The following is a 13,610-nucleotide window of genomic DNA, read 5'->3' as shown; positions in this document are numbered from 1 at the left end:
GGATGGAAATACTCTGAACTAAAGCATTTACCAACAGCTTCCATTTGATACCCATATTGTACATACACATCCGAAGGTTACCCGGGTCAACGTTTTGACCTATATCTCGAGACCCTATCTACCAATAGGTATTCAAACTATACGGAAATCATCTTCAATACCTACTTAACAATGTGTGTAAGTTTGGTTTAATTCGGTGCAAAGACACGGCGGGTCCACGTTTTGGCATATATTTCCAGACCCTAGTCATCAATAGGTATGAAAATTACCCCGTATTAAAGCACTTATCAACAGCTTTCATTTGATACCCATATTGTACATACACATCCGAAGGTTACCCGGGTCCACGTTTTGACCTATATCTCGAGCCCTATTTCCAAAATAAAATATAATCCATGTTACTCGTGATGTAGCTTTCGAATGGTGAAAGAATTTTTAAAATCGGTCCAGTAGTTTTTGAGCCTATTCATTACAACCAAACAAACAAAGTTTTCCTCTTTATAATATTAGTATAGATATGGTGAATATTACCATACATTTTTTCCTTCAGATATAATAAAAAAATAATAATAATAACATTAAAACAACAGGTATTATTAACAAACTTGGTTTTATTTTAAATTCTTCAAGTAAATCAAATTAATAATAATCAATAAGAAGGCATATGCCAATACAAATACGTGAATTTATATATGTACATATGCGCATATACATACATATATACGCTCACATAAGTAGGGGAGAGCAAGATGTCGAACGTTGCCGTTCGTTTGCTTTGTTTGCTTTGTCGTTCCTTCCGCGCTTTCGCTTGCAGTTCATTCAATGCAATGAGCAAGGTAACTACATATGAGCAAGGTAACACTAATATGAGCAAGGTAACACTAATGAGCAAGGTAACTACATATGAGCAAGGTAACACTAATATGAGCAAGGTAACTACATATGAGCAAGGTAACGACACATTTTGGTAACGGCAATGAGCAAGGTAACTACATATGAACAGTAATGAGCAAGGTAACTACATATGAACAGTAATGAGCAAGGTAACTACATATGAGCATTAATGAGCAAGGTAACTACATATGAACAGTAATGAGCAAGGTAACTACATATGAACAGTAATGAGCAAGGTAACTACATATGAACAGTAAGGAGCAAGGTAACGACACATTTTTTCGTGCGTGCAGCCTGTTAAATCGAATTATAAGACGTTATCACGTCAAAAAGTTAGAAGTGGTTTTATTACCTCTGTGGTATTTTTACCCAGTAGCGACAAACGCCGGTTTAATATAAGGTGCGTTCTTTTTGCACTTGAAATTTTGCGTTTTAGTTCTTTTTTCATGTTTGCTCAAAAAATTCAAATATCCTTACTTCCTTCTTCGTAATTTGTAAGTTTTTCGTTTGGGAGTTACTTTTGTTGTTCACTCAATTAAATGCAGTAATTTTTGTGTCTTCAAATTAATCATTTTTTGTTCAGTTGAGCATAATAACTTTAAACTTTTGATTTTATTTAACAATTAAATACTTCAATTTTTACAAAACTGTCATCAACGGAAAAGAAAAAAAAACACTTGAAGAAATCACCAACAAGGTTGCTGGTATGTACAACAGATAAATCGACATTAAATTGAATCGCTTGGCCTCACCAATATGTAGTAGGTGTTTTCATGTAAAAATTATCCAGTAAAAACTTGCAACTTCCCCTTAAAAATGAAATGTTATTTTGCCCTCTGACTTTAACCTCCCAAATGTGGTAAAGCTTAAGGAAAAGTGTAAGCAAATCAGTTAAACAAGAATGACTGTGACACGTATCCGCATTATTCGGACTGATCTGCAAAGAAAAATGAAAATTGATAAGTACCAACCCATTTGGCCACGGCGACCGTTAAGTTGAAACCAGCTTTGATTGTGTCACACAAACATCCCAAACTAGAATTCGCAAAACAACACATTTGGTGGGAGCGATAGGAGTAAAAATGTGATATTTTCAGACGAAAAATATTCAATCTCCACACTCCCGATTGTATTAATTACTACTGGTATGATTTGAAGAGTCCTGAGTGTTTTTCTAACGAGCGAATCTTTGGATGAAGTTGTTGTTTGATGGGTTGGGTTGGTTAGGTTATCGTAACAGAACACCCATGCTAGAAATACCAAACGTATGAACTCAGATGGCTACATAAATTTGTTGAATTAACTACAATATATGAAGCGTCCATATTTCAGCAAGTTAATACTGCCATACTTGCGTCACGCGCTATCGGAAGTTGGCTCCAGGAGAAGCAGATTCAAGTATTAGAGGGGCAATCACGGCGCCTGGACTTCCATCCGATCGAGAGCATGTGCTCCGTCGTAAGTTTCAGATCTTAGAAGTGCTACGCAACTTCGTTATGAAGAAATGGTTGTTTTTGTAGCAGCATAAACGTACATGATTGAGTAATGCCGCTGGAGTGGAAGGATGTAAATCTCAAGCTTTTGAAGTGATAAACACTATGGAAATTGGACTTACTATTATTTTTATATTATACACATTTTCCATGCGCTTTCTAAATAATTTTTGTTTGTTTACGAAGCTGTGCCTTTAAACGAATTTGCGTTTGGTTTTTTTTTTAATAATTTTAACTGAAGAATTTTTATTTGTCACGAGTCCTAGTAAACTACACAACGTAGAAAAATGCATGTGCTTCAGAGTTTTTATTCAAATGTTCTTAAGGAAAAGCAAGGTGCCTTTAATTGAACTTCGCGGAGTGTATTTAAGTAGTACAATAACAAAAATATGCATTTATCAATTGAAATTAAAAATAAACTCAGTCTTGCGCGTTGTTTTGGGCCTAATTAAATACTTATAATTTTGAGTTTGAGCTATGAAAGGTTGGAAGACAAACATTTTGTTTGATATGCGACGATTTTCTATCATTTTTACAGCGCTTAACATCACATTTTTACGCATTTAGCTCATATGGAAATAAAAATTAATAACTTGAATTACTTACTTTCAAATTCACGCGCTATACTCCAAATATTTGAAGAAAAAAAAAAAAAAAAAACACTATGTCGGATTGATTGTAAGCAAACATTGTAAATATTCTTTATAGAATTGCATAAAAATCCTCCATATACATATTTACTCTTATATACACATATACATTCAATATATAGCGGACTTATACTTATAAATAAATGAATTAAGAAAATTTCACTTTCAAATATGTGTTTCTATCATAACTACATACTTCCTACAGCATACACAGGTACAACATTAATGCATGCCGTTATAAAAATAGCGCTGATATACTAACACAAATTGAATACTAGTCTAATGTCTTCATCCTTCGATTAACTTTTCAGGTACCCTCGAACACATTTTTTTGCATTTATGTTTCTACTGCAGTCAAACAAAATGCCAACAAACTTGGAGGTTTTTGCGTCCACTGTTGAAAGTAAATTTGTTTTGCCAGTGCCCATGTGCTTTGATAGTCATTTGCTAGTTGTTTAAATTGGTTGTATTTCATTTCGGAAAGTTGATTTTGATTGATCTGAAATTTTTCCGCCAACTTCGGTTCCAACCTTAATAGTTCTACAAATTCATTCATGAGATGATATTTGGCAATTTTAAGGGCGGCCTGTGGAGTGTTCATTCGTTTTTTGGTGACACCTTGCCGCTTGCCATTTACAGATATTTCATAAGGCCTGTCCGAAAATGCATATAAATATATAATAGTGAAAATTATTCATAATACACAAATAACCTACTTTAAATGTTCATCAATATTACACCAGCAAAGTCCAGTAGGTGATGGATTCCGCCGGTCATTATCCTCAGCATAATCAAACGTAATTCCCGGAACAAAGCGAATTTCTGGCTTTTGAATTTTATATTTACAAGAAGTAAAATGTCTATCAATAAAACGCTCATAGATGGCACGTCTTATAGCTGGTTCGTTGTGAGGGTTACCACAAAAGTTAAGTGATTTGAAGTAGATAGGCTCTGCAAGTAGGGAATCCAGCAGCGCTCCTTGTGCGCCAAGCAAATTCCATCGCGCTAATTTATCGCTACACGACATAGAAAGTGTGCGGTCGCCACGCCCGGGTTTTGTACGCACGGCGCCTATTTTTTGCAGCATGGCATCCTGCTGATCATCTAAGCCAATTAGTTTTGCACCAGTATAGATGGCATTATCAGCAGACGCATCTAGAACAGATCCTACGTTGTCAGCAGACTTGGCAGTTTCACTTGAGATATTATTTTCAATTTTTGCCCTTTTTGTAGCAGTTGGTCCATCAGTATTTTCATGATTATGATGAGTGGAGGAGTTCACGCTTGTATTTTGGTGTATGCAAGCATCTCCGCAGGGTGTCTGTGTGCTAACGAAATGAAAACTAAGGCCTGGCCGTAGTCGAAATACTAAGTTTTCAGAATCCCATTGAAAAATACATAAATCACTTACTAAAGCTTGCTTCAATTGGTAGTAAATGTAACGTAGTAAAGCACGTCTAGCCAGCACTTCTGCATGGGAGTCGTTCAGGATGAAGCCGTGGCTGCAAAGTTTACTTTTACCTATACACTTGGTGCCACATCCTATTGATATCACTTCAGTTTTCTCTTCAGCCGCGCTGTGCAACAGAATTGACGAAAAAATTGTCCATTCACTGGCAGAAGGTTTTCCGGTTTTTGGTAATAACTTAAATTGTTGAAAGGCTAGCGTTGCAAGTTTTGGAGCTGTCGGCACATCCATGATCGACAATTTTATTGATTCAATTAATTGTTTTGTGCACTGAAATATAAATAAGTATGTATAAGTGTATGAATATATGTACATTAGGATGCACCATTCCTCATAAAAAAAAGAAAAACTAGTACTGTTTCCATTAGGGTTATATTTTAAAACTTTCGCCAAAAAATTTCAGAAAAATATTGAGAAAGTATCACCGAAAGTCTTATTATTTTGAATCCTTTTAAGCTTAAATTCTTCTAGGCTGATGCTTGAAAGTACTTTTAAGGGGAAACACCACTGTAAACGCGTGAAAATTAAGTGATTTTCATGAATTTTTTTTATAAGTAGGGATGATTATTTGAGGATCGGACAAATTATAATTTACTTAACAAATTTTCAACTATACTGACCCAAATTTTTATTAAAAAATATAAAAAATCACAATTGTTATTAATATTAACGCAATGACGTCATAAAGAACTGGTGCACCTTGGTGGCCACGATACTGCGGCGAAAAATCGTCTGAAAGCAAAAAAACAAAAAAAAATTCTTAATCGACGGTTTTTTTTTGTTTTGAGAAAATGGTGCAGGTTTGAAAAATGAGTTTGTGTTTTTATCCGTTTTTTGTTTTCGAAAGGCTTGAAAAAATATAAATTTTTGGAATTTTTAAAAACGGCTATGTACGACTGTAGCCAGTACATGCACAAAAATTAAAAAAAAAAAATTAAAATCGGTTCATAAGTCTTCGAGAAATCGAGACCACCGTGTTCAGAAAATGCGTTTTGAGAAAAACGCGTTTAAAGTTTTCATTGGTCGTAACTCACTACCTACATTTATTGTATTGGGACTAACTTCGTCAATTTTCAAAAGTTTAAGTCAAAATTTTTTTACATATTTTTGAATAATGTACTTTAAGAAAATGCAAAAAAAAATCGATTTTTTTGAAAAACATAGTGGTGTTCCCCCTTAAATCGGAATATTTTAGCGAAAGTCTGAAAATACAATAAATTTTATAATTCTTGTGGAAAGCCAAACATTTTCTCGCGAGGCCACTACATATGTACGTCTATATTTAAATACGTCATCAGCTGTTAAACATCTGTTTACTTACTGTGTTTTCCTTACTTTTCTCTAAAATACGTGCCAGAGAACGTTAATTTAGGCATTAACTTTTTATATTGGCGCTCAGTGAAAGGTAAATTTTATTGCCACTCGAGAATAGACCTTTTAATCTTAAATAAAATATATGTGTTATGAATAGGTCTTGGATATTGTTACAATTAATTTATTTAATAGTTAAAGCTAGTGATAAAATAATTTTGGTATTTTGATTTTTAGCTATAATAATGTCATTTTTTACACTTTATGATACGATTTCCTGTGAAATTTATCTTTTTTTTACAACCATGTTACCTATAAGAGCGTTTGAATTAGATGATTTCAGCTGTGGGCATTTTTTGACAACCAGCTGAGAATATTTTTACTATGGATTGTACAACACAAGGTGAAAATAACCAAAGACAGCTGATTTGTTTTTTCTTGCGATTTAGTAGTTACGTGCAAACATCTACCAGTTTTCGTTTCTTACTTGCTCGCTCTTCGTTCTCTTTGTACCGATATTATACTCTTCGTTTATCTATGCTCTTCGTCAATCTGCTGTTAACAGCTGTAAAAAGGTAAACACGCATATTTATTCGACGTTCGCCCTAGGAAAGTTAAATGTTATTTTTTGCAGCACTTTCGGTTTTAGGAAATTTAATTTCCGTGTATTAACACGAACCAATTGTTTGTAAAGTTATTAACAATGTCGCTGGTGGAATCATATCGGTCGAATTGGCTAATAGCCACATTTGGTTGCATACTTTTAATTGGCGGATTCTACGTCCTCTCCTGGAATGAAGTATGTTGTTGCTGTTAGGTCACATTAAGTTTTCAGCATAAAAAAAGCTAAAATACATATTGGTATTTCGCAATTCACAGGGACGAGCGGTGCACACAATCTTATCACTAGACGAAGCGCTGGATGATGCAATCACCCTGGGATCAGATGAGGAGTTGGACCACAATTACAATGGTCGGATAGTGCATATGACTGGGCCTATAGTGATTGGTGAACCACTAACAGAACCAGACTACAATATCCAAGTGCTGTCTGTCAAGTTGAAGCGTCGGGTACAAATGTTTCAATGGGTGGAAGAAACAGTGTAAGTGTATTTCTGAAAATAGTATGGCGTTGCTATCTTAAATTTAAAAAATATAGCATGTTTTTCTAATTTATTTTGTAGAGAGCACAACTATGGTGAAAGTGTTGCATCTGTACAAACAGAAAGTCGTTCGTACTATTACTATACGGACTGGCGTGACAAATTAATTGACTCACGCAATTTTTACATACAAACTGGTCACCAAAATCCTAAAAGTTTACCGATTGAAAGTCAAACCCAAGTTGCCGATGCAGTATTCATTGGTAAATATGAGCTGGGTAACGAAATCAAGAATAAGTTTTCAAACTATGTGGAATTAACGTCGGATACAAGACCGGATGATCCCACGATCAAAATGCATTTGGGACTTTATTACCACTCAAACGACGTTTTCAATCCTGAAATAGGCGACATACGTTTGCTCTTCTCATTCGCCGGAATGGAGGGGGAAATGGTGAGTAGTCTGATTAAAAACATAGAATTTTCGGGCTTGTATAGGTGACTTAATATGAATTTCTGTTTTTGTATTAGTATACCGTAGTAGGAAAACTGGTGAATAACAAAATACTGCCGTATCGCACGAGTCGGGGCGTGGATATCCTGCTCGTATACAGTGGAGAACTTAGTCTTGCGGAAGTTTTTAAACAGGAGCATCATGCACAGCGACTTACTACGTGGGGCTATCGCCTTATGGGTTGGGTGTTGGTGTTCTTCGGTGTTACCTGCACATCTACGTTGTTGCACATTATTTGTAAGCTTGGTGACTTAAAGAATTATTCTTCGATTTTGCATTATCCATTTGATAATTACATCCTTTTTGGTTGCAGTAAGTCGTATTAGTTTCCTGGCAGTGTTGGCACCTGATCCACAGTTTCCCGTTGGCGCCAACCTTATGCTATCCCTTTCGTTTGCTTTGATCATTGCTTCGATCGCCTGGATTTTGCATCGTCCAATGATTGGGGCTAGTTTATTATTTGCCGCAGCATCACCATTTGTGTGGTGTGCCCGCAGTGTGACAAATTATCAACGCGTGAATTGAAAAGTACATTCATTATAAAATATTTTTTTTTACCATTAGTTAAACAAAAAATAATTATTTTAACTTCATCACCCATATAAATACTTGCCAATTTGTACTTGAATATACTAGTCACTAGAATAAATGAATAATTAGTTAAAAAGCAATAAATTTTATTCATGTACATATGTATAGTATGTAAATACAAACTAATATGACCAACACAGATTTATTCCTCTATTTTACTTACTGAAACCATGTTAACACTTTGACTCACGTTTTACGATTTAAAGTTCAATAACGAATTCAAAACTTTATAATTAATATACAAACGCAATGTACCACGTACATACACTGTTGACTTAAAAAATACTTATAAAATATTAAACTAGTTCTGGTAATTTTCATATCCTCTCTCATTGACGGAACTGCCCGTATTAGCATTTTCAGAAGTACCGGCATTTGAAATAGACTTGATTTCACCATCGAGTGGTATTGTTGACGTGGATGTGTGCACGCTGGGACTCTGTGATTTGGCCTGTTCTTGGTCATTACCCGATTGCTCTTCAAAACGGACAAATGGTTCAAAACTATTAACATGAACTGAGCCACGATGCAATGTGCCTGATTCCGCCTCAAAGAGTATTTCATTGATAAATTTCTCAGCCAACAAGCGCTGTTCGCGTTGTAAACGTTTCAACTTATGAGTCCAGGTACGTGCGATTGATTCCTCTTCAGGAAAGGTGCTCGAAAGATAATCACATGCTATGCTGAGTAGCTCATCTGGGGTTTGGCCAGAAGTGCCTGAAGCGCTTGTCGGTGAGAAACGCGACCGCTTCGCAGAACTTGTTACCGTTCCCGATTGCTGTCCAGCATGGTTGTATTCTGCTGAATTTGCAGTTTGTCCGTTCGACGCTGCATTTGTTGTCGATACCTGTGAGGCAGGTGGAGGGGGAGTTTGCTCTGGCTCCAATTTTTGAGAATTTCCAAAAGATTTATGAAACATTTCGGTGATACTGGGTGGCGATTGCAACGTGCCCACGCCCATCATTGTGCGAAAATTGTAACTGGACGTTGGTGTATCCATAAATGAAGCCTGTGTTTGTGAGTTTTCACTAAAGGCGGAGAAAGAATCTCCACGCGTGCTTGGATTAACTGCCAAAAATTTCTCGGTGTTGCGCAGGAAATCTAATTCGTGAAACGTCCAGCAACGTGGATGGTGTATGGTACCATTGCGGCGAGCGCTTTCCACCACTTTCAACTCTTTGCGATAGTTGGTGCGTAACGTGTTAATCTTCTTCTTTACATCTTCAACGTTTGCATCACGTTTAAGGTAACGATAAATTGGTACAAGTTGCTCGTACGCCTCTGCGCGCTTATCGCGATTTGTGTAATCCCGGAGTGAAGTATCCCATAGAACTGGCAGATCGCGATAAGTGTGAATGAATGCTCGCAAAAAGTGACGATTTTCCTCCGCACCTGTCATTTGCTTCATTGGAGAGAGATACTTATCGGGCGCTAGCATTTCGAATTGTAACTGTTACACTTTTTGATAAGGCGGGCGGAAACGGATGTATTGAATTAGAGGTGAAGTTTTTTACTTAATGCAAAACTAGGAAGTATAATCACTCCTGTAGGAGTTGAAGTATTGACCAACAAATATAATCTACTGATGGAAGTATTGAGGAACTGTCATTGACACTGTTTGACGTATTGCTGCATTGATGTACTGTTCGCGCTAGTGACACATAATAACCGGGTGCGTGATCCTATGATACGAGTATCGAGCTTGCTAAAATCTCGCTGTAATTAGGAAACTAAAGTATATTCACTATTTTACTACTATTGTAAATTTATTTAAAATAAATTAAGTCTTGCATTGTTAGTTTCCAATATTTATTTCTAGAATACCATAGCGTATCAACGGAATAGCTTTCTATGCGATGTTCCTCCATATCGGGGTCTGCTTTTCAGTACGGGCTTAACTTTGCTTTTTCCGGTTAGGCCAAATTTAAAGGTTCAATTTTACATGCTGAAATTCAGTTAAATTAGCACTGAAAAACGTCCCCAAACTGGCTTTTTGAGGGAATGCTGACTGGGAAAATGTACATATGCCCAAAAGACTCATTGGGAAAAAAGTACGACATCTGTGGGAAATTAGCACTGCCTGCACAAGATATGCGTTCATACCGAATGGTAATAAAACAGTAGCGTCATTTACTTTTGGCACCATTAGAGTCAAGTAAACACAGCCTAACCTCACATAAGTGACGTTTGTGCGTCCGTTGAGTTTTGATTTTGCATTATTTCGCGCCGTAGTTGTCGTTGTCGTTGGTGTTGGTGTCGCTGTCGCAGTCGCTTAAATTTCATCGTCGCGCAGCGTCATTGTTATTTTTCATATTTAATTTTACTCATTTTGGAATTTTGCGTATACAACGGCGATAAGTGATTTTCTTAGTTGGAAACGCAAAATGAGGACTCTTTCCATGATTTGTAGTGTGAGTGCGATAAAAAATTAGAAAAAGTACTTACATACATATGTGACAAATTGAAAAAGTAAAAATAAAAAAGAAAAAAAAAACAACCCAAAAAGTTTATCTGAATGTAAACTGTGGATTTTCGCATACGGACAAGAACAAAAGGCAGGAAAATTTTGCGCGCCCTTGAAGCTGTTCGCGCAGCAGCAAAATATATCGAAAAAGTGTTAGAGTGAAGTGTAGTGAAGCAATTTATGGTGCTAATATTTTGAAATGAGGTTTTTATATTCAATATACAACAATTTGTTCACTACAAAATATTGGTAGTTCTAAGCGCCTGGTGTGTGTCGGTTTTCCATCTACGCTACGAAAGATATCGTCCGCGGAGTAACAGCTGGTGCTGTAGTGTGTACAACCAACGCTAATGTTTATGAGTGTCAGGATACGACATTTACTCTGCGATTTCGGAGTTATATTTATCCTACTGTACGCCATTTGAAAAACAACAAATCCAAATAAAAAATACTCGTAAAATATTTTTTAATATATTTATTAGATTATAAGAGCAAAATGGAGACAATTGACGAACAGTCTAAAAGTGGTAAGTGAATCAACATTTATAGATATGTGAGGATAATAGTAGCCTAATTGTGTTCCGTTAAAAAAACGAACTTCGTGATTTTAAATTCTGAAATAACTACGTCACCTGTCCTAGCAACTCGGCACATACAATAATGATGGAATACTCCACATTGTGCGTCACATACATATATACATACATGCATCATATATCTGCGTGGAGAAGCTATACGAGGGTTGCTCTTTACAATTCTGGCCGAACTGGAAAAATAAATATTAAAAAAGGGTTTTATTCTTTTACAAAATTTTTAAAAATATCAATCAGATGAATGTATTCGTTTGAACCAATTTTCGAAGCATGTGACTGAACGCGTTTCCATGTCTTTGTTTTTTAGATTGTGTGGGTTCCAACAAACACGAAAACACTATTTTTACCACAAGGCGATAATGCAAAATCCTTTTGATGCTCCTCATATTTATGCCTAAGGATGCTTCAATCTCGCGGTATATGACTTTACGATATTGCTTAATCATTTCCCGCACAGCATCGATGTTTTCGGGCGCAGTAAATAATGTTGGACGACCTTCCCTTGGGAAAAGGTCGGTGAGCGAACAGCGATCCCGCGTAAGTTCATTGTACCAGTGTGTTATGGTACTTTTTCGCCGTATGAAGTTTTCATTTCGTCCATGCATTCTTGCCTTGTTAAGCCACAAAACAAATTGTAAAGAATAATCGTTTATGATAAGATATGTCACACTTTGCAATGCAAACGTCAGATGGCGCCTGACAAGACTGGAAGCGCCCGTTCCCACGACAGTCGGTTCTACATTTCCGGAACGACCCGGATTTATATCCGGCCAAGGACTGTTACTTCAGCAGCATTCCCCATATATGTATGGGAAATGTTTATGCTGCTCCAACAACAACAACAACTGGAAGCGCCCAAAACCAGAAATATAAAAGGCAACCTTCGTAAATGTGATATTTTCCACCTGTTTTACTTGTTTTGCATAACTTGGTTGTCTAAAGTAGTGATGGCGGGCTATTCACCCAATTGCAATACTATCGTGTGTTTATTACATATGTACCTATAGTCGTATAAGTATAAATAATTAGAATTCTGGCAAAGATAAACCAATTTATAGACACTTAGATCCATAAAACCAAGGATTTGTAGGCTAAATATGCTCTATGTGGGAACATATTCTGATCTATACAATTAGCAGATCGTAGCGAAACGAAAAATAACGTATGCAAGTTACAAATATTTATAATAAGTTATAATTTAAGTTATAATTTTTTAATTGCATCCATGTTTAGAAATCGCTTTGGGAATACTGAATTTGAAATTTACTGCAGCAGGTGGTGCGTACATACATACATACATATGTATGTACGTAAGTGCTTTAATGCATATTTAACATATGTGGAGTATATACATATGTGTAATGCATACATAACATATACCTGCATACATACAGACGAACAGTTATAAGATGCTAACTTAAGATTTAGTTATCTGAAAAATGCATTTATATCTAATAGATTCTATAAGTTCAGCAAAATATGAGAGTACATAGAGAGTCTGTATAGGTACATATGTGGTACTTTGATTATACTCCTACAGAATTGCTGTAATATGCTGTTTTTTACATAGTACATCTTCTTCTTCTTGGGCCTGCGTATCCATGCTGGATGTTAGCGATTACATATTAACATTTTGTTGCTTTTAGCTATACGGTTATCTGGTCATGTTAATAATAATATCACTCTGTTTCTCTCTGTTTCTGTTAGGTCGCTAATTGCGTTAAGACTTGTGCACTCATTGATGTTGTCAAGCCAAGCAGCTATAAATGTGTGCACGCAAATAAGCGATCTTACCAGCGCAGGTACAAAAAAAAAAAAAATAAATAAATAAATACCTAAGTTTATAATTATATATGCATAACATTTTTATATATTATATTGTATAAATACCTTTTTTTGTACGTAACAAATTGTATACAGAAATACATATGTATACGTTTATAACCGCAAAACTTTTTTTTTTTTAACCCAAAACAACGTCATTATTCTATTCAAAAAAATTCGAGCATTTTTCGCTGATTTACGTACGAGATCGTCGCGAGTATTCACTAAATTAAAAAAGTTCGCAAAACACGCTGAATATCAGAATCGAAATGGAAAAATAACATAAAATCACTTATGGCTTCGTAGCGTACGAGAACGGGTATGTGTATTTGTGCATAAAAATACTTATAGGAATGCGGGTACCAGATTTGGATACTAGATGCATGAATTAAATGCCCACATATAAATCAAAAATAATCTCTTATCATCGGAATTTGTCTGGTGGCTTTGAATTTTTAGCACAATTTTAGACTGCAAAAAACGAAAGATGTATTTCTGTGTACTATATATTTATATACATATGTATGTATGCACTATATGTATAACAAAAATTCAATTGCTCTTTATATTATATTTGTTTGCCATGGCCGGTGCTGATCGCAATATTCGCTTCTTTTTCCGAACAACATTTTCTCATTGTGTCGAGTGCTAAATATCACTAAAAGTAGTAAAAGGTTTTACTATTTTGGCTTCACTCCTGACATT

At 35.7% G+C, this 13,610-nt stretch overlaps 4 protein-coding genes across 7 annotated transcripts in view; 2 read left to right on the top strand and 2 right to left on the bottom strand.

Annotated features, from left to right (window-relative positions):
- Positions 1-3,057: 3,057 nt before the first annotated feature.
- Positions 3,058-4,961, bottom strand: LOC129242972 (tRNA-specific adenosine deaminase 1). The gene is made up of 3 exons (XM_054879952.1): positions 4,931-4,961; positions 3,754-4,775; positions 3,058-3,690 (listed from the first exon to the last, which is right to left on the bottom strand). The coding sequence occupies exons 2-3, from the start codon at positions 4,734-4,736 to the stop codon at positions 3,375-3,377; spliced, it is 1,299 nt and encodes a 432-aa protein (XP_054735927.1). The 5' UTR covers positions 4,737-4,775; positions 4,931-4,961; the 3' UTR covers positions 3,058-3,374.
- A 1,391-nt stretch (positions 4,962-6,352) lies between these two features.
- Positions 6,353-7,961, top strand: LOC129242971 (transmembrane protein 43 homolog). The gene is made up of 6 exons (XM_054879951.1): positions 6,353-6,391; positions 6,451-6,615; positions 6,696-6,919; positions 7,001-7,373; positions 7,451-7,670; positions 7,747-7,961. Exons 2-6 carry the CDS (start codon positions 6,520-6,522, stop codon positions 7,956-7,958), a joined length of 1,125 nt encoding a protein of 374 aa, XP_054735926.1. The 5' UTR covers positions 6,353-6,391; positions 6,451-6,519; the 3' UTR covers positions 7,959-7,961.
- Positions 7,962-8,068: 107 nt separating this feature from the next.
- LOC129242970 (uncharacterized) lies at positions 8,069-9,617 on the bottom strand. Its single transcript, XM_054879950.1, has one exon. The coding sequence runs from the start codon at positions 9,460-9,462 to the stop codon at positions 8,326-8,328; it is 1,137 nt and encodes a 378-aa protein (XP_054735925.1). The 5' UTR covers positions 9,463-9,617; the 3' UTR covers positions 8,069-8,325.
- A 649-nt stretch (positions 9,618-10,266) lies between these two features.
- LOC129242969 (protein ECT2) overlaps positions 10,267-13,610 on the top strand; it is a 66,918-nt gene continuing 63,574 nt past the window's right edge. For 2 of the 4 annotated variants that reach the window (XM_054879949.1, XM_054879946.1), the window contains exon 1: positions 12,810-12,883. In XM_054879949.1, coding sequence (XP_054735924.1) covers positions 12,823-12,883 — 61 coding nt within the window. In that variant the 5' untranslated portion in view covers positions 12,810-12,822. Of the gene's footprint in view, positions 11,016-12,809; positions 12,884-13,610 lie in introns of those variants that run through there. The other 2 variants (XM_054879948.1, XM_054879947.1) reach the window with 2 other exon arrangements.

Source organism: Anastrepha obliqua, chromosome 3, assembly GCF_027943255.1.
Source record: "Anastrepha obliqua isolate idAnaObli1 chromosome 3, idAnaObli1_1.0, whole genome shotgun sequence".
NCBI classification, from domain to species: Eukaryota; Metazoa; Arthropoda; class Insecta; order Diptera; family Tephritidae; genus Anastrepha; species Anastrepha obliqua.
The sequence above is the reverse complement of the archived record's forward strand: the minus strand, read 5'-3'. Positions and strand labels throughout refer to the sequence as shown.